This window comes from Podarcis filfolensis (assembly GCF_964270895.1).
Source record: "Podarcis filfolensis genome assembly, chromosome: 5".
In the NCBI taxonomy this organism is placed as follows: domain Eukaryota; kingdom Metazoa; phylum Chordata; class Lepidosauria; order Squamata; family Lacertidae; genus Podarcis; species Podarcis filfolensis.
This window is the reverse complement of record NC_139608.1, coordinates 1,740,483-1,767,097: the sequence shown is the minus strand read 5'-3', so window position 1 is coordinate 1,767,097 and position 26,615 is coordinate 1,740,483. Positions and strand designations below refer to the sequence as shown.

Sequence of the window (26,615 nt, the reverse complement as noted above, 5' to 3'; positions counted from 1 at the left end):
AGGCTGCTGGTCCCTTATTTTCAAATCTGTAAGTTGACAGCTATGCTTCTGACACAGGAGCTGCATGTTTTCAGGACCCACCATTTGCTTGCTTTATTTATTTTTAATATTGTTTTTTGATGCCGTAACCTTCCCTAGGGTGACGGGCAAGTAAATAATCGTGATCCTATTCTGTCGGCAGGGCCTCCAGACAAGGCAACGGTTCCGACGATCATCTCTCCAAATAAGCAAGTCGGTTATGAACGCACACCAGGTAAGGTCTGCCAGCAGCTGCCCGTCCTCTCAATTCAAAATCTGCCAGTTGAAATGTGTGTCTTCTGCATGTTTGAAACAAGGTGTTGACTGTGGAGAAGGTTTCAAATCGCCTTATTGGAGGAAGAACTCCAGCTGGGTGTTGTGGTCCCATGGTGTCAAACTCCTCAATGTGGCAATGGGTGGCCATGACGTTCACTCTGTGTGATCTGCCTTGTGGCTGCAGTCAGTGATTTCATCTCAGCTGAGGCGACAGTTCCCCAGCTGTGATTTCAGCTCATGAAAGCTAGCTGGTGCTGAATAATAATAATAATAATAATAATAATAATAATAATAATAATAATAATTTATTTATACCCCACCCATCTGGCTGGGTTTCCCCAGCCACCCTAGGCAGCTTCCAACGGAATATTAAAAACAATACAGCATCACGCATTAAAAACTTCCCTAAACACGGCCGCCTTCAGTTGTCTTTTAAAAGTAAAATAGTTGTTTATTTCCTTGACATCTGCTGGGAGGGCGTTCCAAAGGGAGGGTACCACCACCAAGAAGGCCCTCTGCCTGGTTCCCTGTAACCTCACTTCTCGCCAGAAGGCCCTTGGCGCTGGACCTCAGTGTCCGGGCTGAACGATGGGGGTGGAGACGCTCCTTCAAGTATACTGGACCGAGGCCGTTTAGGGCTTTCAAAGTCAGCACCAACACTTTGAATTGTGCTTGGAAATGTACTGGGAGCCAATGAAGATCTTTCAGGACCGGTGTTATATGGTCTCGGTGGCCACTCCCAGTCACCAGTCTAGCTGCCGCCTTCTGGATTACAGTGGTACCTCGGGTTAAGTACTTAATTTGTTCCGGAGGTCCGTTCTTAACCTGAAACTGTTCTTAACCTGAAGCACCACTTTAGCTAATGGGGCCTCCCGCTGCCGCTGCGCGATTTCTGTTCTCATCCTGAAGCAAAGTTCTTAACCCGAGGTACTATTTCTGGGTTAGCGGAGTCTGTAACCTGAAGCGTCTGTAACCTGAAGCGAATGTAACCCAAGGTACCACTGTAATTGCAGTTTCTGAGTCACCTTCAAAGGTAGCCCCACGTAGAGCGCATTGCAGTAGTCAAAGTGGGAGATAACCTAGCCTAGCATCCTAGCTTCATCGCCAGTGAGGTGTAGTTGGGTTCCCACGAGGCAAGACACAGCGATAACAGCAAGAACCTTTATTTAACTACATAACTGGGAAACGGGCAGAGCAACTGCTTATATCACTGATGGCCAGACTTGGCCCTCCAGCTGTTTTGGGACTACAACTCCCATCATCCCTAGCTAACAGGACCAGTGGTCAGGGATGATGGGAATTGTAGTCCCAAAACAGCTGGAGGCCCAAGTTTGGCCATCACTAGCTTATATACACTCCTGAAAGCCTGGGCCACTCCCACTCCCAACGTGATTGGCTGTCTAAGCTTCCAAGCTGCGAATCAGGACTCAAGAGTTCAATGGGGCCAATGGCAGAGGCCCAAATCCTGAAATGTTCTGTGACTGGGCATCATGTATCGAATCAGAGCACAGGAGCTCAGAATCCTTAGTCCAGACGGGACCCCTGAGGGTCCTCGAGCTCAGCCCCCTTGCAGTGTAGGATCCTCAGATGCACTGGAAGATGGAGCAGCAAATCTAAATGTTACCTTTATACGGTGGGCTCGTTTCTGCTCCCTAAAAGTGTGGGGATGTTATGGGTAACAGGAGAGGATATATTGACTACTATTCTCCTTCCTAACTTGCGCTAGCAAGTGTCTTCATATAGCAGAGTGCATTCCCCTATTACACAGCAGGAAGCTGGTTGCAGACTCGTTAGACTCTCTTAAGATAGACTGGAAAGAGAAGCTGCTGAATTGCAACTCATTACCAAACTTAAAACCATGGAGAGACCTGGTCTGAACAAAGACATTGGATTCTTATCTCATTATACATGACAAAGCCATTTTTCACCTTCTCACCCCTTGCTTTTTCCTGTAAGACCTATTGCAGTCGTTAAGAGTCGTCAACAGGCTCATCACAGCTATCTGCCAATCACCCATTCCCACCACCCTTCTGAGTAATACCCCTCCCCACCTTCTCACTATATAGAAGGATCTGGCAACTTCTGTTTCAGTGTATCTGAAGAAGTGTGCATGCACACGAAAGCTCATACCAAGAACTAACTTAGTTGGTCTTTAAGGTGCTACTGGAAGGAAAAAAAATTTTTTTTTTTGTTTTAACTATGGCAGACCAACACGGCTACCTATCTGTAACTGTCTCTTAAGATAATAAGCAATTCAGTCTGGCTGTTGCTATTATCCCTGGTAATACCCCTTTGATCCCTCCTAAAAGAATAAAGACACAACAGTCTTATTCATAGGTGACAAAATGCATCTTTGGGTTATTTGTGGGGCATAGGTTCATTCCCCCCCCCAAAAAAAATATAGTCCGGCCCCCCACAAGGTCTGAGGGACGGTGGACCGGCCTACGGGTGCAAAAGGTTGCTGTCCCCTGATCTAGGGCAACCCAGGTCTGCCCCTACCCTGAGACAGACAAATCTGCCCAGATCCACCCAGATCATTGGCCCAGTCCACTTTGGGACCTGGGGTTTGTCCAGAAAGGGCGCGCACAGCCCTAATGTCTGCTATTGAATGCTCTTCCTATTATTGCATTGAACATTGTTGTTCTGAACCTTGTGCATGCCAGGAGAAGCGCTCGAGATCCGTTGCGAGGTCCAGTTCACGTTCCTGAAGGACTCTCCGCAAGAGGTCTGGTGGATGGTGGACGGGAAGAGCCCAGAGGACGTCGCTGACCTGAAGTTCAACATCACACTGACGTAAGTGCAAAGGATTTCTCCGTTGTCTGAAACGGGGAGACGGGCAGACAGTTTAGTCCAGGGCGAAGGGGGAGATGGGAATCCTTAGCAGGGGCTGGAGAAAGCACAATGGAGACGTCTGTATGGTGGCTTGCTAGAAAAGAGGGGCTATATAGGAAGACCCCCCCTTTCCCTCAGCTGCATCTTAAAGACCTCGCTCCTTTCAGTACTTGTGTGTGTGTTTCTTGCTATTTAATTGTATTTATTATTACTATTAATTGTATTTATATAGCGCCCTATACCCACAGGCTTCAGGGCAGTTCACAGGATAAAATCAGAATATAAAACCATTATCAAAATAAAAGCAGCAGTGACCCAGTGACCCCTTTTTGTTCCCGTTTGAGAAAATCCTAAGAAATTGATTGCAGGGCAGTGTGGAAACCCCCATGGATAAATATGAAGTTCTCGTAGACAGAGTCTGATCACAGGTCCATCTGTTTGTTTGCTTGCTTGCTTGCTTGCTTGTTTGTTTCATTTACCGTATTTTTCGCTCTATAAGGCGCACCAGACCATAAAACGCCCCTAGTTTTTGGAAGCAGAAAACATGGAAAAAGAATTCTGAATCCCAGAAGCCAGGACAGCCAGTGGGATCGCAGCGCAGCAATCCCGCTGGCTGTCCTGGCTTACGGACAGCCGCGCTCCCTTTAAAGAGTGTGCAGAGTGGGTGTGCGGCTCTTGGGGGCTTTTCCCTCCTTGGGGAAAAGCCCCCAAGAGCTGCACACATGCTCCACGGGGCTCTTTAAAGGGAGCTCTGAGCAGAGCCTTCCGCCTGCATTCACTCCATAAAACGCACACACATTCCCCCTTACTTTTTAGGAGGGGGAAAGTGCGTCTTATGGAGTGAAAAATACGGTATATCCCACCCTTTTCACAGCCCCCACACTACTCTGAATTTTGTGATGCAGTACGCCAACTAGAAATAGATCTACAAATGTGTGTGTTAGGAGGGAAAGCGTGTGTATAAAAATGTATAGGTAAGCAAATGCACCATGCCAATACTACTACTACTACTAATAATAATAATAATATACTGCTAATAATGATGGTGATGTTTGGAGCAATGTCCACTAAAATGCGTTGAACTTTAGTGTGGTCTTTTTTTAAAAAAAGCAAAAGCAAAATAATTGCAAGCCAACATGAAGATGTGAGGAACGGAATCTAAGATTGGAAAAAGAGGAATGAAAATAGATTCCTGTCCATCCCTATGTGCAGTGAAAAACCCACGTGTGATTCTCACATCTGGTGAATCCCCATTTGGAGTTGCAAATTAATTATAGCGTGTGCCTTTTCCTGCTCTTGCTCGTTTCAAAAGGCAGAGAGAAATTCTCAGAAAATCACAATTATGGCATATGCAAAGAACATAACAAGCACGAGAACATAAGGAGAGTCCTTCTGGATCAGGCCCATGGCCCATCTAGTCCTGGTCTGAATAGACACCCCCAGTGGGAACCCCCCCAAACAGGATTCAGGCCCCAGAGCCCTCTCCCCTCCTGAGGTTTCCGGAAACTGGGATTCAGAAGTGTTGCTGCTTGCGACTGTAAGGCAGAGCAGAGCTACCTTGGCTACTCGCCACCCATAACCCCTCTCCTCCTCCATGAATTTGTCTAATCCTCTTTTAAAGCCATCCAAATTGGCGGCCACCGCTTTCTCCGGTGGGAGGGAGTTCCACAGATTAACCATGCACTGCACGGAGAAGGGCTGGCGTTTCTCTGGAAAGGGCTCTTGTGCCGGGTTTCCTGCTTGCAGCTTCCCACTGGGGCATCTTCTTGGCTCCCCTGGGAACAGGATGCTAGACCAGATGGTCCCCCTTGTTGGAAAATGCCCTAGGGGTGCCTGCAAGCCGCCAGAACTCTGAGCATCCTCTGGTACACGCAGCTCTGGAGAAGGCATCTCCCTTCTCTTCCGGTGCGCTTCTAGCGACATACATCCTAATGATATGTGCACACTAAGCTTCTGGCAGAACACAGCAAGAAGGTGAGACATTGCAGAGCTAATCTACTATTTATTTACACACTGTGTACAGACAAAAGCAAAAGTACAGAGCCAGCGTGGTGTAGTGGTTAAGAGTGGTGGACTCGTAATCTGGGGAACCGGGTTCGCGTCTCTGCTCCTCCGCATGCAGCTGCTGGGTGACCTTGGGCCAGTCACACTTCTCTGAAGTCTCTCAGCCCCACTCACCCCACAGAGTGTTTGTTGTGGGGGAGGAAGGGAAAGGAGAATGTTAGCCTCTTTGAGACTCCTTAGGGTAGTGATAAAGCGGGATATCAAATTCAAACTCCTCCTCCTCCTCCTCCTCCTCTTCTTCTTCTTCTTCTTCTTCTTCTTCTTCTTCTTCTTCTAGCTTCCATTCTCTCCAGCTCCGAGAGAACAACATGCACAAGTAAGAGTGAAAGTACATTATAGTGGTACCTCAGGTTAAGAACTTAATTCGTTCCGGAGTTCCATTCTTAACCTGAAACTGTTCTTAACCTGAAGCACCATTTAGCTAATGTGGCCTCCCGCTGCTACCGCCGCGCAATTTCTGTTCTCATCCTGAAGCAAAGTTCTTAACCCAAGGTACTATTTCTGGGTTAGCGGAGTCTGTAACCTAAAGCATCTGTAACCTGAAACGTCTGTAACCCGAGGTACCGCTGTACAAAGTACATACAGCGGAAGAGATAAGACTGTCTTCCGTTTCCCACACAGGCATGTGATTTGCACCAATCGCAAATGCAGCGTCGGAGGAGTGAAATTGCTAACACCCCTTTGACTTCCTCCAACAGGCTTTTCTTTGTCCATGGAGTTTTCTTGGCAGGGATACTGGAGTGGCTTGCCGGTTCCTCCTCCAGGTGGATCACGTTTGGTCAAAACTCTCCACTATGACCTGTTCATCTTGGGTGCCCTGCTCGGCATAGTTCATAGCTTCTCTGAGTTCTTCAAGCCCCTTCGCCACGGCAAGGCAGTGATCCATGAAGGGGGATCATCGAAGAATTGATGCTTTTGAATTATGGTGCTGGAGGAGACTCTTGAGAGTCCCATGGACTGCAAGAAGATCAAACCTATCCATTCTTAAGGAAATCAGCCCTGAGTGCTCACTGGAAGGACAGATCGTGAAGCTGAGGCTCCAATACTTTGGCCACCTCATGAGAAGAGAAGACTCCCTGGAAAAGACCCTGATGTTGGGAAAGATGGAGGGCACAAGGAGAAGGGGACGACAGAGGGCGAGATGGTTGGATAGTGTCTTCGAAGCTACAGGCATGAGTCTGGCTAGACTGCGGGAGGCAGTGGAGGACAGAGGTGCCTGGCGTGCTCTGGTCCAGGGGGTCACGAAGAGTCGGACACGACTAAACAACTAAACAACAACAACAACAACAGGCTTTTCTGAGGTTCTTCCCTTAGGGATGGTGGTCCCTGTGGATATTTTCACCCCCACCCATTGCAAGAATCTCCTGATGTTTTCAGAAAGGAGGGGGCAGAGACTGCTCTTCGCTTCTTCTGCTCCTGCCTGACTCTGTGTGGAGTCTCTGTGTTATCTATGTCGTGATTCGATGGCTGAGTTGGAGCTGTAACCCTCATGCAAGTCAGTACCTCTTTAGTGTTTAGTTTGCAGTAGCTGTTAGAAATAAAAGAAGTTATGCTTCACAGTTTTCTTCCGTGTTGTTCATACTCTGCTGAGGTTGGTGCTCACAATGGACAGTTGTGGGTCCAGTGCCCTTAGACCTGCTTTCCAGGAGTGGAAGGTCTCTGGAAGTGCTCCAGTCGCCTAGCCCAGCCGGGGCAGAACTGAAGGAATGGGTTTCCCAAATCTAAAACTGACTGTGCAGTCAGTCTGAAACGGGCCCCCAAAATCCCCATTTTTCCTTCTTCAAAGAATCCATTAGCTAAAATCCATTAGTCTGAGCTGTATCGCACAAACCCAGCTGTGTAAACAAAGACCTCTCCCTTATCAGTCCATGAAGGCTGGTAATGGCGGATGGCCTTGTCAGTTCCGAGTGGAGCAGGGATGGCACATCTGGGTCTTATCTTACATCCTGACCACACTGACGCACAGACCTTGTCACGTCTGACAAGAGACCCGGGAACGGCGCCAGGAGTGCTCTTAGAGATGGTGACCTTCTTGCCCCAAGATAAGAGTATAGGAACAGGAACAGGAAGATCCTTTTACGGTCAAGAGTACCGGAACAGGAACATCTGTTTATGGTCATGGATGTCAACTTACGTGTATAAGCTGACGTGGCTGGATTCCTGGGAAAGGGGGGATAGGGTGCCTGGAGGATATATATACTGCATGTATTTTCTCACTTCTTTGGACTTGCTGTGAACTGACCACGCAAGTGCCTTCTCCTATCCGGAGAGCAGAATAAACTCTTTCTCTGAATCAACCTCGGTGTCATTTGACTTCCTTTCTCCCTTCCGGGAGCAACGCAGACCCCACCAGTCGGTAAAGTCTAATAAGGCTACAGAACCAGTTGTTGAGCCCGGGCGTTGGCATCGGCTCAAAGGCATACTGACAGTCCCTTGGCATCTCAGAGAGCTTCTGAGCTCAGACCTCTCTTCTTCTTTTCCCTTTCCCCAGGGAGATCCCCTCCAGCCTTGGTGAGATAACCATTGTGAAGACTCTGGTCGTGCCCAAGGTCACGGAGAGAGACCTGAAGCGAAACTACACCTGCTGGGCGCACAACCTGAAGGGGACCGTTCACCAGGAGGCCATGGTGAAGATGAAAGGTAAGGGCCTTCTCAGTGGCTGCTCCCAGATGTGGGAGCTCCCTCCCTAGAGGAGCCAGACAGGCTCCTCCCCTGTTTCCCTCCTTGATTCCTCTTCCTTCCAGCAAAGACTCTTTTATCCCATCAGAACTGGCTTTCAACAGCACCGCACTGTTTTTATGACCTGCATTTTAATAGCTTGTGTGTGTGGTATATATATATATATATATATATATATATATATATATATATATATATATATATTGTTTAAATTTTGGGGAGTGGATGGAAAACAAAATAAAATAGGAGTGAAAGGATTATGGAGGAGATAAAAGTATAAAGCAGCATAGAAGGGTAACTACACACAACCTAACACAAACCAGTGGAAACATCCACATTCTCAGTCTTGCAGAGAACACGAGAAAAACCAGTAGCTAGCAAACTAAAAAGGCCCATCGCTGAAATCTGAAAAAAGGCGTTTGCTTATTTCTAGCAAGTGAATGGGGGGGGTGTGCTAAAATGGGGGGTAACAGCACCACAGAAGAAGGTTGGGAAGTCATCTTTTAGATTGCGCCTTAAATTTGATGTTCATTTGTTTTTTTTAAAAAACCTTGAAATTCAATAAAAATTACTTGGCCAAAAAAGAATTCCCTTAGAGCAGTGGTGTCCAAACTTTTTTCAAAGAGGGCCAGGTTTGACGAAGTGAAAGGCCGTGAGGGCCGACCAAAGTTGTTTGCCTTTTTTTAGGATTGAAGTTGTTGTGATTTGGGGGGGATTTTACCCCAGGAAATGAACTGCCACATGGGCTGGATTAAACCGACCTGCGGGCCGGATTAGAACCCTGAAACGGACTTTGGTCATGCCTGCCTTAGAGTCTAGAAAAATGCAACCTGTGCAGCTGATAGAATTAGTACGACTCATGCAACACGTTGGCGACTAATATACACACAATAATTAGCAAAATAATTATACGTTCTTTATCAATCTTCTGAGAAAAATACAAGATCTTGTGCAAAGCCACAGAGAATCCATTGAAACCAGACATTATACAGGTGAAACTCTGAAAATTAGAATATCATGGAAAAGTTCATTTATTTCAGTAATTCAGCTTAAAAGGTGAAACTAATATATGAGATCACCTCCTGGCAAATAGAAGTGGAAGAAATGGAGGCAGTGAGAGATTTTACTTTCTTGGGCTCCAAGATCACTGCAGATGGTGACAGCAGTCACGAAATTAAAAGACGCCTGCTCCTTGGGAGAAAGGTGATGGCAAACCTAGACAGCATCTTAAAAAGCAGAGACATCACCTTGCCAACAAAGGTCCGTATAGTAAAAGCCATGGTTTTCCCACTAGTGATGTATGGAAGTGAGAGCTGGACCATAAAGAAGGCTGATCACCGAAGAATTGATGCTTTTGAATTCTAGTGCTGGAGGAGACTCTTGAGAGTCCCATGGACTGCAAGAAGATCAAACCTCTCCATTCTTAAGGAAATCAGCCCTGAATGCTCACTGGAAGGACAGATTGTGATACTGAGGCTCCAATACTTTGGCCACCTCATGAGAAGAGAAGACTCCCTGGAAAAGACCCTGGTTGTTGGGAAAGATGGAGGGCACAAAAGGGGACGACAGAGGACGAGATGGTTGGACAGTGTTCTCGAAGCTACCAGCATGAGTCTGACCAAACTGCGGGAGGCAGTGGAAGACAGGAGTGCCTGGCATGCTCTGGTCCATGGGGTCACGAAGAGTCGGACACCACTAAACAACAACAACAATATATGAGATAGACTCATGACATGCAAAGCGAGATATGTCAAGACCAACACCAGCTGATGACATGGCTCCCCAAATCAACACAGACTGTGGAAACCTCACACTGGACTTCAAGCATCTGGCATTGTGTGCCTCCCTATTCTTCCTCCAGACTCTGGGTCCTTGGTTTCCAAATGAGATGCAAAAGCTGCTCTCATCAGAAAAGAGATTTGGGGAGCCATGGCATCAGCTGGTGTTGGTCCACTGTGCTTCATTAAGTTCAGGGTCAACGCAGCCTTCTACCAAGAGATTTTGGAGCACTTCCTGCTTCCTTCCGCAGACGAGCTTTATGGGGATGCTGACTTCATTTTCCAGCAGGACTTTGGCACCTGCCCACACTGCCAAAAGTACCAAAACCTGGTTCAATGCCCATGGGATTACTGTGCTTGATTGGCCAGCAAACTCACCTGACCTGAACCCCATAGAGAATCTATGGGGCATTGCCAAGAGAAAGATGAGAGACATGAGACTGAGCAATGCAGAAGAGTTGAAGGCTGCTATTGAAGCATCCTGGTCTTCCATAACACCTCAGCAGTGCCACAGGCTGATAGCATCCATGCCACACCGCATTGAGGCAGTAATTGATGCAAAAGGGGCCCAAACCAAGTACTGAGAACATATGCATGCTTCTACTTCTCAGAGGTCCAGTATTGCTCTATTTGCAATCCTTGTTTTGCTGATTTCATTTAATATTCTAATTTCCTGAGATTGTTAATTTCAGGCTTTCATCAGCTGTACGCCATGATCATCACAATTATAACAAATAAAGGCTTGACATTTCTCGCTTTGCATGTCATGAGTTTATCTCATATATTAGTTTCACCTTTTAAGCTGAATTACTGAAATAAATGAACTTTTCCACGATATTCTAATTTTCCGAGTTTCACCTGTAAGTTCATCTTAGGTTGGATAGTTCGTACGTCTCTGTGGCTTTGCACAAGGTTTTGCATTTTTCTCAGAAGATTGATAAAGAATGTATAATTATTTTGGTAAATATTGTGTGTATATTAGTCTCCAACGTGTTGCATGAGTCGTACTGCCTTAGAGTCTAGGCTACCTTTTAACAATGGTCTCTCCCCCCCCCCCATGTATTTATTTTGTCACTTTGTTTTATATAAGCCTCCTTGAGTCGTGGTCTGGGGAAAGGGCAGGCTAGAAATAAATCTAATGATAATTAATGATGATGATGATGATGATGATGATCCACAGCGAATGCCCCCCTTCCTCTTCCCCTGACCCCCACAGTCCCTGTGCCCAGGTACACGGTGGAGCTGGTCTGCGGCTTGGGGGCCACCATCGTCTTGGTGGTTCTCCTGACCCTCGTCTACCACTTCTACTGGCTAGAAATGGTCCTCTTCTACCGGGCTCATTTTGGGACGGACGAAACCATCTTAGGTAAGGGGCGTTGCTGGAGGTGTTCGTTTGTTGTTGTTTTTAAATATTTTTTTCTTACATTTTACAATTTAAGATTCAACACATTTATCATATGTAAGAAAATACAATAAAACAAAACTCCCCCCAGCCCATGACTTCCCTCAACTTCCCCTTCTGGTTCTTTAGCTATTTGCTACTTCTGCTTCATTTTGTCTTATTTTCCATCTTTTCGCTGAAAGCTCTTATATTCTTAACATTTTTATACCAAATTATCCATATTGTTGTTTCTTAACCTTTTATTTTCTTAATTGTAAGTGTTTACTCAGACTCTACTAGTGAGTTCATTTCCTTACAATATTTCTGTAAATACAGCATAAACGATTCCCAGTCTTTTTATAAGTCTCTATTGTGTTTGTCTCTGAGTCTTCCGGTGAGTTTCGCCATTTCTGCGTATTCCATGAATTTGACTTGCCATTCTTCTTTCGTTGGTATCTTGTCGTCTTTCCATTTTGGGGCTAGTAGACTCCTAGCCACTGTTGGAAACCCAGCCAGATGGGCAGGGTATAAATAATTATTATTATTATTATTATTATTATTATTATTATTATTATTATTATTTACATGAATAACTTCCTCCACTCTTTTGGCACCTGTCCAATAATAACTAACAAAAAAGCTTCTGTTTTTTTTAAACAAAAGTTATTTTAAACATCCTTTTCAATTCATTATATATCATTTCCCAATAGTTTTTGATTTCACTACACCCCACATGATAGAATGTATCTTCTTACTCTTTACACTTCCAGCACTTATTAGAACTTGTTCTGTACATTTTTGCAAGTGTAACAGGAGTCATATACATCCTTTTCGTATAATTCTCTTTCAGAGTTAGGCAATCGGTAAATTTTAAATCCACTTTCCAGGTGTTTGTTTTTAACCAGTTGCATCCCTTACACCATTTATTGCCCGCTCTAGACTTTGCTTGCCTTCCTTCTGTGTTCAGTCCACTGCTTATTTTTTCCAGGTGGGGTAACTCTGTGCTTTGCCAACAATCTCCTCACCCCACACCCCTGCCCTCACTTCTTTTGGGCACCAGGGAAAAAAGTCACCCCCTGATAGGTTTCCTTTAGGGAGGAACAAATGGCTCCTGTTTGGTCTCACGATTCTCCCACACCTGGGCTCCGTTCTGCCTTTCGCTCTACCTGTGCGATGGCGACCCGCTTAGCTGGTGGGCAAATTTGTGGAGGAAGAGAGGGCTGTTGAAGGCTGGTGGCCGCGGCAAATCGCGACCCACGTGTGCACAGGCGTGGGTTGCGTTCTTTTCAGGTTGTGAACGGGCCTCCGGAACAGATCCCGTTTGCAACCAGAGGTACCACTGTACTGCAGTCACACAGTCACTCAATCGGCAGCTGAACTGGGTTTCACACAGTCACAAAAACAAGAAATCAACGCAAAATAAATAGCAAAAACAGACAGACCTCAACGTAACACTCAAAGTGTAACACTCAAAACGGAGCTTGTTCGACTTCTGAAAAAAATTCACAGACTGGAACACTAACTTCCGGGTTTGCAGTGTTTGGGTTCTAAGTTGTTTGAGTACCAAGGCGTTTGAGAACCAAGGTATCACTGTACTGTCCCACTGCTCCTGGGAAGATTCAGGATCCTGATCCAGGGGGGGGGGGAGGCTCCCACCATTCCTCCCCACATAGTCCCTGAAAACTCTGAACTCCAGAAGTGCTTCATAGATGCCGAGTTATTTTTCTAAGTCTTTTAATGGTTAAACGTTGCTGCTGCTGATAATTATTATTTTGCAATGTTTATTGGACATTAAATTGTTATTTTCATTACATTGTTTTGTAGCATTGTTGCATGCCTCTTGGAGTACTGTGTGAAGCATTTAATTAATCGCGGTAATTTCCCCCCAGTGGCATCCAAGAAGGCAAAACGCAACTGCCACATTAAAGCCTTCAGTTTGTATGGAGCCAAATAAGCACATTAAATACGTGTATGATTAAATAAATAAATACATTTTAAGCTCGCCTTAAGAGTCGCGGCTGAATGTGGCGGATTATGATAATGTCAGAAAGTGCAGAAAGTCTAATTGCTCCTTCGCCTTCCGCCTCTCTGCATTCCCCCCACATCTCTTGCAAGAGCCAAGGGTTTTCCTCCGGGCTAGAACTTTGGAATTAAAGGCCACAGGGTTGCCTCTAGCAACCACATAGACCTAGTCAGCCTTCCCCCTTTGGCAGCCTGAAAGCCTCAGTCCCTCTTGCAGATCGGGAATAATAATAATAATAATAATAATAATAATAATAATAATAATAATATTAATGGTAAGTAAGCAAGTACAGCTGCAGGGAGCAGGAATGAATGGACAGTTCTCCAAATGGAGAGACGTAGAAAGCAGAGTCCCCCAAGGATCAGGATCGGGACCTGTGCTTTTTAAACGGTTCATAAACAAGAGAGGCAGCGGTGCGTAGTGGTTAGAGTGTTCAACTTGGACCTGCGGGACCAGGGTTCAAATCACCAACTCACACTCCTTGGTGAAAAAAAACCGGGTTATAAATGCAATAAGCCAACAGACAGACAAAGAATGAGAAATCTGGAGCTAGCATTGAGCCGTGAGGCAGCCAGGTTTGCCGATGGTGCTAAATTCTCTGGGACTGTTGGAACAAAATGAGATTGAGCTCGAAAAGGAGCAACGTGGATGGCTTCAAAAGAGGATTGGGCAAATTCATGGAGGGAGGAGAGGGCAGCTGATGGCTCCTAGCCACAATGACTCTGCTCTGCCTCTATAGTTGGGGTCAGCGATGCTTCTGAATCCCAGTTGCTGGAAACCACAGGAGGATAGAGGGCTCATGGGCTCAGATCCTGCTTGTGGGTTTCCTTTCAGGGACATCTGGTTGTGAGAACAGGACTGTGGACCTCCATCGTTCTGCCTGGACACTGAGGTTCAGCGCCGAGGGCCTTCTGGCGGTTCCCTCACTGCAAGAAGCCAAGTTACAGGGAACCCGGCAGAGGGCCTTCTCGGTAGTGGCACCTGCCCTGTGGAACGCCCTCCCACCAGATGTCAAAGAGAAAAATAACTCCCAGACTTTAAGAAGACATCTGAAGGCAGCCCTGTTTAGGGAAGTTTTTAACGTTTGATAGGTTATTGTATTTTAGTGTTCTGTTGGAAGCCGCCCAGAGTGGCTGGGGAAACCCAGCCAGATGGGTGGGTATAAATAATATATTATTATTATTATTATTATTATTATTATTATTATGGCCTAATCCAGCAGGCAGGCTCTTCTGACGTTGCTGTGGAGCCTCCATCTCCAGAGACAGTCTATCTGGATTTTGAGGTTCTTCGGGGGCATTTGGCCCCTGTGGGAACAGGACGCTGGTTTAGATGGGGACCCTTTGGCCTGTAATAATAATAATAATAATAATAATAATAATAATAATAATAATTTATTTATACCCCGCCCATCTGGTTGAGTTTCCCCAGCCACTCTGGGCAGCTCCCAATCATGCGTTAAAAACAGTACAGCGTTAAATATTAAAAACTTCCCTAAACTGGGCTGCCTTCAGATGTCTTTTAAAGATAGGATAGCTACTTATTTCCTTCACAGCTGAAGGGAGCGCGTTCGACAGGGCGGGCGCCACCACCGAGAAGACCCTCTGTCTGGTTCCCTGTAACCTCGCTTCTCGCAGTGAGGGACCCACCAGAAGGCCCTTGGCGCTGGACCTCAGTGTCTGGGCTGAATGATGGGGGTGGAGATGCTCCTTCAGGTCTACTGGACTGAGGCCATTTAGGGCTTTCAAGGTCAGCACCAACACTTTGAATTGTGCTCGGAAACGTACTGGGAGCCAATGTAGGTTTTTCAGGACCGGTGTTATGTGGTCCCGGTGGCCGCTCCTGTATCCATCAGACTCTTCTTATGACGTTCCTTTTAATGAGTTGCAGGCTGAGTCCTTTTCCGGGCTCTGTGTTGGAAGGGAGCAAGAGAGTTGAGAGGCAGAAAGCCCCCCTATTTTCCTGACTTCTCTGCCCCCGCCCCAGCAGGGCCTTTGCTCTCCTCCTGGCACGGGGGCAGAGGAGCCAGAAGCCGATGTACCCGCAGCTACTCCGAACTAACCAAAGCCTATTCCCCCCCTTTTTTTTCTTTTCCTCGTCTGCTCGCTTTCCTCTCCAACTGGGGCCGTCAGACGGGAAAGAGTATGACATTTATGTGTCCTACGCGAGGAACGCCGAAGAGGAAGAGTTTGTACTGCTGACGTTGAGAGGGGTTCTGGAGAACGAGTTTGGCTACAAGCTGTGCATTTTTGACAGAGACAGCCTCCCCGGGGGAAGTGAGTATCTCTGGAGCGTTCAGAGCAGCCGAGAGCAGCAGGCTTTCTTGCTTTCGCACAAACCGCACACCCACAGACACACACACACACACAGCCCTTCGGCAAAGAGAGCAAATCGCCACATTTAGCAGCCTTTGCGGTTAACGTTGGGTTTGAAAGCAGCTTGCCGCAAGTTTCTTAAAGAAGTCCCCACTGTTATTTTTTTGAAGGGGGGATTTTGCTCCCATTCCCAGAACCTTCAGGTCCCTATCATCATCATCATCATTTTTTAATTTGTACACCGTCTTTCTGTCTTGCAATACTCGAGGCGGTTTACAAGCTGAAGAAACAAAAAAAGGAACGTCTTATAACAATCTAATGCAAGACAAAAATGTGACAGTACTTTAAAATAGGCAACCTCCATGAAAAAGGTAACATTCAAGAATCATTAGAACAGCATTAAATAATAATAGCATATAAAAGTTAAACAGAAATCCGCTCAACAGTTACAATAAATAATTTCTAAACTATAATCGATAAAACAACGGCAAGCCACAGTACGTAAGAGAACACAGTACATAAAATAATTCCTCCCCCTAGGAGGAAGACCCACGAAGAGTGGAATTGTAGGAAGGGACCCCAACGGTCATCTAGTCCAACCCCCTGCAATGCAGGATTCTCATCCATGACAGATGACCATCCAACCTCTACTTAAAAACCTGCATGAAAGGAGAGTCCACCACATTCCAGGGGAGTCAGTTTTGCTGCCAAACAGCTTTTATTGTCAGAAAGTTCTTCCTGATGTTGAGTCGGAATCTCCTTTCTTCTAACTTGAAGCCTTGGGTTCGAGTCCTGCCCTCCAGAGCAGGAGAAAGCAAGCCTGCTCCATCTTTCACGTGGCAGTCCTTGAGACATTTGAAGATGACTCTCATATCTCCTCTGAGTCTCCTCTTTTTGAGGCTTCCTCAACCTCGGCCATCCAGATGTTTTGAGACTACAATTCCCATCATCCCTGGCCACTGGTCCTACTAGCGAGGGATCATGGGAGTTGTAGTCCAAAAACATATGGAGGGCTGAGGTTGAGGAAGCCTGGGCTAAACCTACCAGGATCCTTCAACCACAAGGCCTGGTTTCCAGACCCTTGATCTTCTTGGCCGCCCTCCTTTTAAGAAGGATATTGAGAAACTGGAAAGGAAATGAAATATTATCCCTGGTTGCTAGGGAGGGGGTACGAGCAGTTGGGACCAGAAGTGGCACCCATCTTTGAAATCGTCTTCTCTGCAGACGTCTGTGTCTGTCAAGTAATGGTAACCGCTCCTGAATCTGGGGAATCTGCTTGTCTCCCAAACTCCTTGACTCGACAGTCAAAGTCAGGAGGGCAGCCGCTGGCCTTTTAGAAAAAGCCTCCCTTGTTCCTTCGCAGTTCCTGCCAAGAGAAATCCAAATGGCGGCCGGAAGATCAAATTCTGCAGGGTAAATGATGAGAATGAATGCGAACTGGTGGGCCTGTTTCATGAAGGATTGCCTGTTCTTTATTCTGTAGTTGGAATTTTTCTGCATATCTTGCTGGTGTGTTAGCTGAAAGTAGCCCAGTGGCAGAGAGGAGAGTCGGAGGATGGGAAAGGGCAGTTTGGGTGGAGGGCGGGATGGGGAACCAGGGGCAAAGGGAGACTGCTGAGCTTTCCGTACTTAGATTCATGGGATTGTAGAGTTGGAAGGGACCATGAGGGTCATCTAGTCCAACCCCCTGCAATGCAGGAATCTCTTGCCCAACCCATCACCTTGAGATTAAGAGTCTCTTGCTGTACTGACTGAGCTATCCCAGCTGCAGTCATGGGAAAACAGAATTGTAGAGTTGTAAGGGACACCCAGGAACGCAGGTGGTGCTGTGGGTTAAACCACAGAGCCTAGGACTTGCCAATTAGAAGGTTGGCGGTTCGAATCCCCGTGACGGGGTAAGCTCCCGTTGCTCGGTCCCCTCTCCTGCCAACCTAGCAGTTCAAAAGCACGTCAAAGTGCAAGTAGATAAATAGGTACCGCTCTGGTGGGAAGGTAGGTAAACGGCATTTCCGTGCGCTGCTCTGGTTTGCCAGAAGCGGCTTAGTCCTGCTGGCCACATGACCTGGAAGCTGTTCGCCGGCTCCCTTAGCCAGTAAAGCGAGATGAGAGCCGCAACCCCAGAGTCAGCCACAACTGGACCTAATGGTCAGGGGTCCCTTTACCTTTAAGGGACACCCAACAGACATCTAGCCCAACTCCTGTGAGGTGGGTCATATTGCAGGTGGTGCTAAGAGGTGGAGATGAGCTTACCTTAGGCTGCCTAGTGGTTTCATGCAAGAGGCAGCATTCGAATTGGGGCCTCCTGATTCGGACCTCAGCCTGTATGCTATGCAAAGTGCTCTCTTAGGCCTGTGGTGTACCTACCCATGTTGCTTCCCTGCTTTCGGGTGGTATTTAGGAGCATTACTTTCTGTCTTAGGGCCCTCGTATTTACGGGACTGCCTCTCCTGGTCTGCCCTGCAGAGGACCTTAAGGTCCATGAATAATCATAGTTTAGAGGTCCCGGGCCCTAAGGAAGTCAGACTATCCTCCGCCAGGGCCAGGGCCTTCTCAGTGATGGCTCCAACCTGGTGGAATGCTCTGTCCCATGAGACCAGGGCCCTGCAGTATTTAACTTCCTTCTGCAGGGCCTGTAAGACAGAGCTATTCCACCTGGCTTTCAGCTTGAACTTAGCCGGATCTTTTATTTCCCTTCTCTTTCCTCCCCCTCCCCTTTTTATGAAGATTACCCACTCTGGGATCCCACAGCTAATTCTCCCCTGGTCTCCTCGCTGGCCCAAGTAGGACTAATTTAGCCAGCTAGCCCTGGTGATCATCTAATGTTTATTGGATGGATTTCCCCCCTAAATTGATTTTTGAATTCTGAATTTATTGTTATTCACGTTTTATACTGTATTTTATGCTGTTTTTTTTGTTGCATCAATTAAGTGTTTTAAATTTGTTGTTAGCTGCCCTGAGCCCGGTTTTCTGAACCGGGAAGGGCGAGGTATAAATAAAAATGTATTATTATTATTATTTAGTATTCCAGAACTGGGGCATGATCCAAACCTTACGTTAAGGAGCCGGCTAGCATAGCTTTGTGCCCTCCCTGTAGCAGCCTAGCCCAGAGGATGGGGGGGCTGCTCAAGAATTGGGGGGAGCAAGCTCCCTTTCTTCCCAGGGCTGGCCAGCCTGGGGCCTTCTGTCCAGTTTTGGCCAAGCAAGCTGCTCGTCCGGTTCCTTCCTCCTCCTTTCATCTTGGTCAGGACAAGGAAACAAGGAAGGGCCTGATGGACAGCCCCGTCCCATCCTGACTGAGCCCTCCCTGTGGTTCAGAGGTTCCTGTGGGGTGACAAGGGTCCTCATCACCCCACCGTGACCTTGGTCCTTGCATATCCTTTTCAGATAAGACCTGGTCCCACTTCCCATTCCGTTTCTGGGCTCGGGTTTCCATCTACTTAAAAGCTCCCTGTGTTTTTATTCTTGTTTGGAAACCCCCTCCAGGCTTGAGATGCTCTAGAAGTGCACGTATATGGCTTTTGGGCCCAGGAGCTGCGGTGGTTAAAAACAGCATCTGTTTGCCCTGCAGGTCTCCCTGCCTTGTGCATCCAGAGCCAGAGCAACTGACGTGAGCATCCAAATTTAACTTCCTTCCTCCCTCCCTCGCTCGTCCTTTTGCAGAGACCTGGCCCAATTCTGGCAGAAGGAAGGCAACTTTCTCTTCTCTCTTCTGCAGCAGCAATAGCCTTTGTCATCTGCTGCAAAAAAAGAGAGATCTATTTTAATTACACTGGCCTAAGTTTGGTGACAGCGTCAGCAAGCTTTTTGATTCCACAGAACCCTTCGTTGAGCTGTTGCTGTCGAGTTCTGTGAAACTGGAAAACGTGCATACTCTAAAACCAATTAAAGTTGGTCTTGACAGAGCATTGCCATCCTTGCTAGTAGCCATCAATAGCCCTCTCTCCTCCATGAATTTCTTGAATCCTCTTTTAAAGCCATCAAGTTGCAGGGAGTTCCACAGTTGAACTGTGAACTGCGTGAAGAAGTTCATACAGGGACAGGCAGTCCTTCAAACGACCTGATCCCAGACTAGATCATCAGGGATCCTCTCTGGTTATACTCTCCAAATTGGATTCAATGACTTTTGCGGTCCCTCCCAAGTCAGTGATTCCCCAAAAAACTTTCCTCTATCCACTTTCCATCATGTCACCTCTTACTTCTCGTTCCTCAAAGCTGCAACCATTCTTCATCTGTGAATCCCCTTGATCATTTTGGTTGCTCTTGGCTGGTTGCTCTTTCCCAACTCCACAGCATCCCGGCAGGATGAGCCTGGTGTTCTAAAAGGCCTTTGGAAAGAGCTACCTGTTGCATCCATCACTGTCCTGTGAATCATGGAATTGTAGAGTTGGAAGGAACTCCAAAGGTCATCCAGTCCAACCCCCTTGCAATGCAGGAATCACAGCTAAAGCATCGCTGACGGGTGGCCAGTTCATGACCTCCCTAAAACAGAGCACAGAGGAGGCTGAGGAAAGGTGGGCATGGGATTTAGGGAACGGAGCCCGTTGGCTGCCGTCAACGATCTCTCCTTTCCTCCCGGTCTTAGTCACAGATGTCTTCTGACAGATGGAACCCGCCCCCCACGCCCTCAAGCTTTTGCTCTGCTCCTTCTGTTCCCCTGCTATTTTAGACGAGATGGGAAGGCTGCCATTCTCTGTGTCCTCCCCCCCCCCAACATCCTCGTTGGGCTCCTACAGATCCCAGATGGCCACCCTTCTTTCCTTCCTAGCTTGGAAGAGCCTCACCTTCTTCCTCTCCCCAGTTTCGGTTACAGAGATGATCACTCCTTGGGTCTCAAGATGTACTTCTTAATTTCTGGTATTTCATGATATGCTGCCATTTGAGGCAAAGCCCGGGGAGGTGGAAGAAGAAGAAGAAGAAGAAGAAGAAGAAGAAGAAGAAGAAGAAGAAGAAGAAGAAGAAGAAGAAGAAGAAGAAGAGTTTGGATTTCAAGTCGGGTAGCAGGTCTTCCAAGACTCTCAGCCAAGATGGTCAGTCAGTGTAGAAACCCTGAGCTGGGTTGACCAAGGCTCTGACTCCATACGAGCTCCCTTTGTTCCTATGAAGCAGCTTGCGTAATATTAGTTTCAGTTGTACTGAAATACTTTTTAAAAATTTCATTACAGTTGCAAAGTCAAAAGTCTGAAAACTCTCTGCGGCTCAACCCAGCACCTCAAACGAAATAAGCTAAAAAAGGAATCATAAATAACCCCTTTAAAGAAAGAAGGCCAAGCATATTAGTTAAAAAAAAAAGATGGAAGCAGAAAGGTCTTCATGGCCTTTTTGAAAGCCTGCCCTCCATGTTCCTATTTGACCACTTTGGTCTGCAGGACTTGCACACAAGGGCCAAACAATTTTTGCTCCGTGCCTTTGCAGAGTTGAGCTTTCAGCACAGCAACCCCAAGAGCAGCCTGCCTATTAAAGTTTGGCAGTTTTAGACACCTGCGCTTTTTTTATTTAAAAAATCTGTTTCAGCAAGCTTAACCCAGATGCAAAACCCAATTAGGTACGCCCATTTTTAAATGTTCCTGCTTTTATTTATAGAGCAGTGATGGTTTTAATGTACGCTGCACAGGGAGTATTTGATTTAAATGATTTTCTAAATTATCCTACGTAAAATAAATGACATAAAAAATAGGTGCATTCGATATCACTTGGGAGGGAGTTCCAAGACCAAGAGGCCAACACCAAAAAGGCCATGACTCTATTGCCCGCCAATCTTTTAAATCTTAGTGTTGGGCTTCATACAGGGACAGGCAGTCCTTCAAACACCCTGATCCCAGACTAGATCTTCAGGGATCCTCTCTGGCTATGCTCTCCAAATTGTCAGGGGTTGGACTAGATGACTTTTGTGGTCCCTCCCAAGTCAGTGATTCCCAAATTGTTCCCTCCACCACTCGCTAGGGGCCGATGTGGGGGAACTTTTGGCCCCCAGTTGTTCCTGAACTACACCTTCTAATCTCCCATGGCCGCTGGCCTTGTTTGCTAGAGCAGCTGGAGTTCTAGCTCAGCAATATCCAGAGCTCCATCCCTCAGTTAAGAGCTGCAGACTCTCTTTCCCTCTCACTGATTTCCTTTTCATACTCTCAGAGTGGGTGCAGGTCAGGGCCGGATTTAGGTTTGATGAGGCCCTCAGCTCCTGAAGGTAATGGGGCCCTTTCTATGTCCAGCTGTCCTTTGTCAACAACAAATTGTTGCTTTTTTTGTTGTTGAATATGTGCTATATGAAGGGACGCGGGTGGCACTGTGCGTTAAACCACAGAGCCTAGGACGTGCCGATCAGAAGGTCGGCGGTTCGAATCCCCACGACGGGGTGAGCTCCCGTTGCTTGGTCCCTGCTCCTGCCAACCTAGCAGTTTGAAAGCATGTCAAAGTGCAAGTAGATAAATGGGTACCTCCCCAGCGGGAAGGTAAGGGGCATTTCCGTGCCCTGCTCTGGTTTGCCAGAAGCGGCTTAGTCATGCTGGCCACATGACCCGGAAGATGAGCGCCGCAACACCAGAGTCGGCAACGACTGGACCTAATGGTCAGGGGTCCCTTTACCTTTACCTATATGCTATGTGGTAATTGATGGACCTCATAGGTACCTAAAGCCATTTGCACATGTTGCCCTGCAACCAGTCCATGCAGAATGTAGGGACCCTATATATAGAAAAGAGCAAACCAGTGATATTTGAGGGAGCAGGCGAGCAGGCAAGGCCCATTACTTACACCATGGGAGCCTACACAACACAAAACACTGTTGCCATGGGTAGGTTTTATTTTATTTGTTTTTTATCTTATATTTTGGAAATGTGCATCCAGGTTATATTTTCCTTTACATTTTTTGAGGGCCCCCAAGAGAGTGGAGCCCTAAGCTAGAGCTTGTTTAGCTTATACAATGGACGCTCGGGTTACGAACGTGATCCATGCGGGATGCACGTTCGCAACCTGCAGCATTCGCAACCCATGTCTGCGCACGCGCGGGTTGCCATTTGGCGCTTCTGTGCATGGGCAAAGCACGATTTAGCGCTTCTGCACATGCGCAACCGCTAAAACCCGGAAGTAACCTGTTCTGGGACTTCCGGGTTTCAGCGGTCCACAACCTGAAAAAACGCAACCTGAAGCACCTGTAACCCGAGGTATGATTGTACATAAATCTGGCACTGGTGCAGATGTACCCTTTAACTTTGTGGCCAAGCGAGGAGTCAAACCCTGGTCTCTAGTCTGACACTCTAACCACTATACCCCCATTGCCTCTCTGCAGGTGCACTGCGTTTCTCCCAGACTACGCCACATCTGACAGGCGTATTTATCACTCACCCGCTAGCTCATTCTTAGGCAGACGCTGCCCCTCCTTTAATTGTTCTTGAGGTTTTTTTAATCTCTCAGTTTATGTTTGTTTTCATCCTTTGATTAATCAACTGCAAATTACAGCAGGTGCACGAAGCAGATTGAGGCCTGCATTATCTTGTTGCAACTTTTGAGGGGGGAGACTGCGCCCCAAAGCTGGGTGGGGCCGGAGCCTCCAAAAGCAAGGGCAGAGCATTGCTTCTTCCGTGGAACAGCCCTTTCGATATTTGAAGGTGGCTCTCCTATTCCCCCCAGCTCCCTCAACCGTTCCTGATGCGTAGTATATACATTTATCTTAGAGTCAGCTCCATGGAATTGAATGGTACTTGCGACGTAACAGAAATATCTAAGAGGCAGTCCCAGGCACAGCTTTCTTGGCAGCAGATCCTAGTGATGGTGATGATAATGATGATCTATTTATCTATCAATCTATCTTTCTTCTTCTACTTCTTTGGCAATCCCTCGTAGCTGAGTAAGATTGTCTTCCATGAACACAGTCTTAACAATGAGTCTGTAAGTGACTGCGGAGGCCAATTCTGGATCCACACGTCCTTCCACAGTAGGGACATAGGCGGGAGTTGATCATGGTGAGGGTTTGCCAAGTGTGCCTTCCTCTTAGCGCATTTCTTTAGTTTGGAGTAGAGTAGTTGCTTTTGTCTTTCATAAACAAGATTTTAAAAGTGAGTCTGTAAGTGACTGTGGAGGCCAATTCTGGATCCACACGTCCTTCCACAGTGGGGACATAGGTTTCCGGATGGGAGTTGATCATGGTGTGGATTTGCCAAGCGTGCCTTCCTCTTAGCATATTTCTACCTTGCGTCCTGAGTTTGAGTGTCTTCAAAGCCCATGACGCCTTTGGTAAAGGCTGTTCTCCAATTGGAGCGCTCGCAGGCCAGCGTTTCCCAGTTGTCGGTGTTTACACTACTTTTTTTTTTTAGATTTGCCTTTAAACCTCTTTTGTTGACCACCAGCATTACCCTTTCCATTTTTAAGTTTGGAATAGAGTAGTTGCTTTGGAAGACGATCATCAGGCATCCGCACAACATGACCAGTCCAACGAAGTTGATGTTGAAGAATCATTGCTTCAACACGGGTGATCTTTGCTTCTTCCAGTACACTGGCATTAGTCTGCCTGTCTTCCCAAGTGATGCGCCAAATTTTTCAGAGACCCCGTTGATGGAGTCTTTTGAGGAGTTGGAGATGGTGTTTAGAAGTGGTCCATGTTTCACAAGCATAATTTATTATTTATTCCCTGCCCATCTGGCTGGATTTGCTCAGCCTCTCTGGGCGGCTTCCAACAAAATATTAAAAGTACAATAAAATATACACGAGGATGACATGCAAAGGACTCGACTGCAAATATTTTGGCATTTTGAGTTCCTGGTGTGTGCAGCCTTGCATGCTTTGTCTTGTGCCCCTCCTCCTCCTCCTCCTGACCCCTTTCCTGGTGTCTTTGCAGGAGGGTCCTGTGGCCCTTCAGCCTCTTCTCTCCTGCTGTTCACAGCTGGGTGGCAAAGTTGTTTTTCCTGCTTGTGTTTTGTCCTCCCCTCTTACTTCAAAGCAGCCGAACTCTGCCTTTTCATTTTGAAGCCTAAGTGGATCTGATTCTTAAGGGAGCCTGGCAACGCATGAAATTGCTGTCAGCTCATCTCTGGCTTCTTAGAGAGCACCCTGCACTCTTTGTCTCTCTTGTAGGTAGAGGATTACGCCATCCTCTTGAGGAACTGGCAAGAAGGGAATTATCCCAGGACTCCTTTGGAGTCACAGCAGCAAGGAAAGCTAATGCGATTCTAGGCTGCATCCACAGAAGTCTAGTGTCCAGATCAAGGGAAGTCATTGTCCCACTCTCTTCTGCCTTGGTCAGACCACACCTGGAATACTGTGTCCAATTCTGGGCGCCACAATTTAAGAAGGATGTAGATAAGCTGGAAAGTGTGCAACCAAGGAGGGCGACCAAGATGATCAAGGGTCTGGAAATCAAGCCACATGAGGAGTGGTTGAAGGAGCTGGGTATGTTTAGCGTGGAGAAGAAACGACTGAGAGGAGATATGAGAGCCATCTTCAAATATCTCAAGGGCTGTCACATGGAAGAGGGAACCAGCTTGTTTTCTCCTGCTCTGGAGGGTAGGACTCGAACCCATGACTTCAAGTTACAAGAAAGGAGATTCTGACTCAACATCATGATGAACTTTCTGACAGTAAGAGCAGTTCGACAGTGGAACAGACTCCTTTGGGAGGTGATGGACTCTCCTTCCTTGGAGGTTTTAAAGCAGAGGTTGGATGGTTTGAAAAAGAAAAGGTTCTGACTCCTTTTTACTCCTTTGCCTAGTCCTCAGCGGGACTCAGGTGGCGCTGTGGGTAAAACCTCAGCGCCTAGGACTTGCCGATCGCATGGTCGGCAGTTCAAATCCCCGCGGCGGGGTGAGCTCCCGTCATTCGGTCCCAGCTCCTGCCCACCTAGCAGTTCAAAAGCACCCTTAAGTGCAAGTAGATAAATAGGTACCGCTTTATAGCGGGAAGGTAAACGGCGTTTCCGTGTGCTGCGCTGGTGCAGGCTCGCCAGAGCAGCTTTGTCACACTGGCCACGTGACCCGGAAGTGTCCTCGGACAGCGCTGGCCCCCGGCCTCTTAAGTGAGATGGGCGCGCAACCCCAGAGTCGGTCACGACTGGCCCGTACGGGCAGGGGTACCTTTACCTTTACCTAGTCCTCAGACCTTAGTTGGCACAAAAGAGTATTTGAGAAAGAGTATTCTTGCAGAGTATTGCTGCTTTTATTCTTAAAAAGTCTTCTTCTCCAACCACGACCGACAGCTTTTACACACACCAAACGCAACCAGCTTTCTACCATCCAACCAACCCACACCACCAAACACTAACATCGACCACTCTATATATACAGGTACGATTTGGTGAAAGGGTGCATGAGTCATTGTAGGCCACTGACTCATGCTGACTTAGTTCTTTTAGCATTAAAGAAGCAGCGGACAATTTTTAGCCATGACAGGTCATCTGTCATGGGTGCTTCAGTTGAGATTCCTGCGTCGCAGGGCATTGGACTAGATGACCAGTGGTGTCAAGGCTCCCAAGGCTATAATTTTATGAGTCTATGAATTAGGCATTTCCCCCTGTCCAGGCATTTCCTTGGGGTAGGAAAACCCCAAAGGACACCCACTCAGCAGCATGGATGTGGGCAAGAATGGCAGGGAAGGGCATTCCTCCCCCCAAAAAAACCCCCAATAAAAATACATAGATAACTGAGGCTGCCCCCCCCCAAAAAAAACCCTGAAAAATTCTGGCTAAGCCCTTGCCCCCCTTGCCCAGCAACACCAGGTTTGGGATCTCTTTCAGTTAGCCATGACCCCCCCCTCAGAGCTGCAGTGGGATCCCCCCCCCCCCGCTTTCTCTGTTGTCTAGAAGTGACACTTTCACACCGACTTTGCATTCATTATCTAAAAGCAGCTGCAGAATTTTACGCCTGCAAAGGGATAAGTCCTGCCACCGGCTTGCTTGCATTTGACACTTTGTAGGGCATCTCTCCCCACACCCCCCCGCATGCTAGCGCTTTCTTGCAGGGCTCTGGCATGAGTGCACAGCGTTTCCCAGCTCCCGGGCAGGATGTAGCCCCCCACTCCCATTTTGACAGGGGAAGCTGATCCACAGGCATGCTCCCTTTGTCTGTGTGTCCTCTCTGTCCTCTGAATTGACTAGGGCAATTGTTGTTTACCTTTCTCAACCTGTGGGTCCCCAGATGTTGTTGAACTACAACTCCCATCACCCCTAGCTAGCAAGGCCAGAGCTCAGGGATGATGGGAGTTGTAGTTTGGGGACCCACAGCTTGAGAACCGCTGGACTAGGGCAACCCGTGTGCAGGTCAGCACAA

General features: G+C 47.2%; 2 protein-coding genes and 1 long non-coding RNA gene across 7 annotated transcripts in view; 2 read left to right on the top strand and 1 right to left on the bottom strand.

The window, feature by feature from the left end:
• Positions 1-26,615, top strand: part of CCDC50 (coiled-coil domain containing 50) — a 316,416-nt gene that overhangs the window by 27,979 nt on the left and 261,822 nt on the right. The gene's annotated exons all lie outside the window — the stretch shown is intronic.
• The window catches only part of LOC310762288, a 155,724-nt gene that overhangs the window by 108,799 nt on the left and 20,310 nt on the right, over positions 1-26,615 (bottom strand). The gene's annotated exons all lie outside the window — the stretch shown is intronic.
• IL1RAP (interleukin 1 receptor accessory protein) overlaps positions 1-26,615 on the top strand; it is a 100,013-nt gene that overhangs the window by 56,307 nt on the left and 17,091 nt on the right. For all 5 annotated transcript variants that reach the window (XM_083612823.1, XM_083612824.1, XM_083612825.1 and 2 more), the window contains 5 exons: positions 182-253; positions 2,958-3,087; positions 7,682-7,830; positions 10,864-11,013; positions 15,184-15,327. In XM_083612823.1, coding sequence (XP_083468949.1) covers positions 182-253; positions 2,958-3,087; positions 7,682-7,830; positions 10,864-11,013; positions 15,184-15,327 — 645 coding nt within the window. The remainder of the gene's footprint in view (positions 1-181; positions 254-2,957; positions 3,088-7,681; positions 7,831-10,863; positions 11,014-15,183; positions 15,328-26,615) is intronic.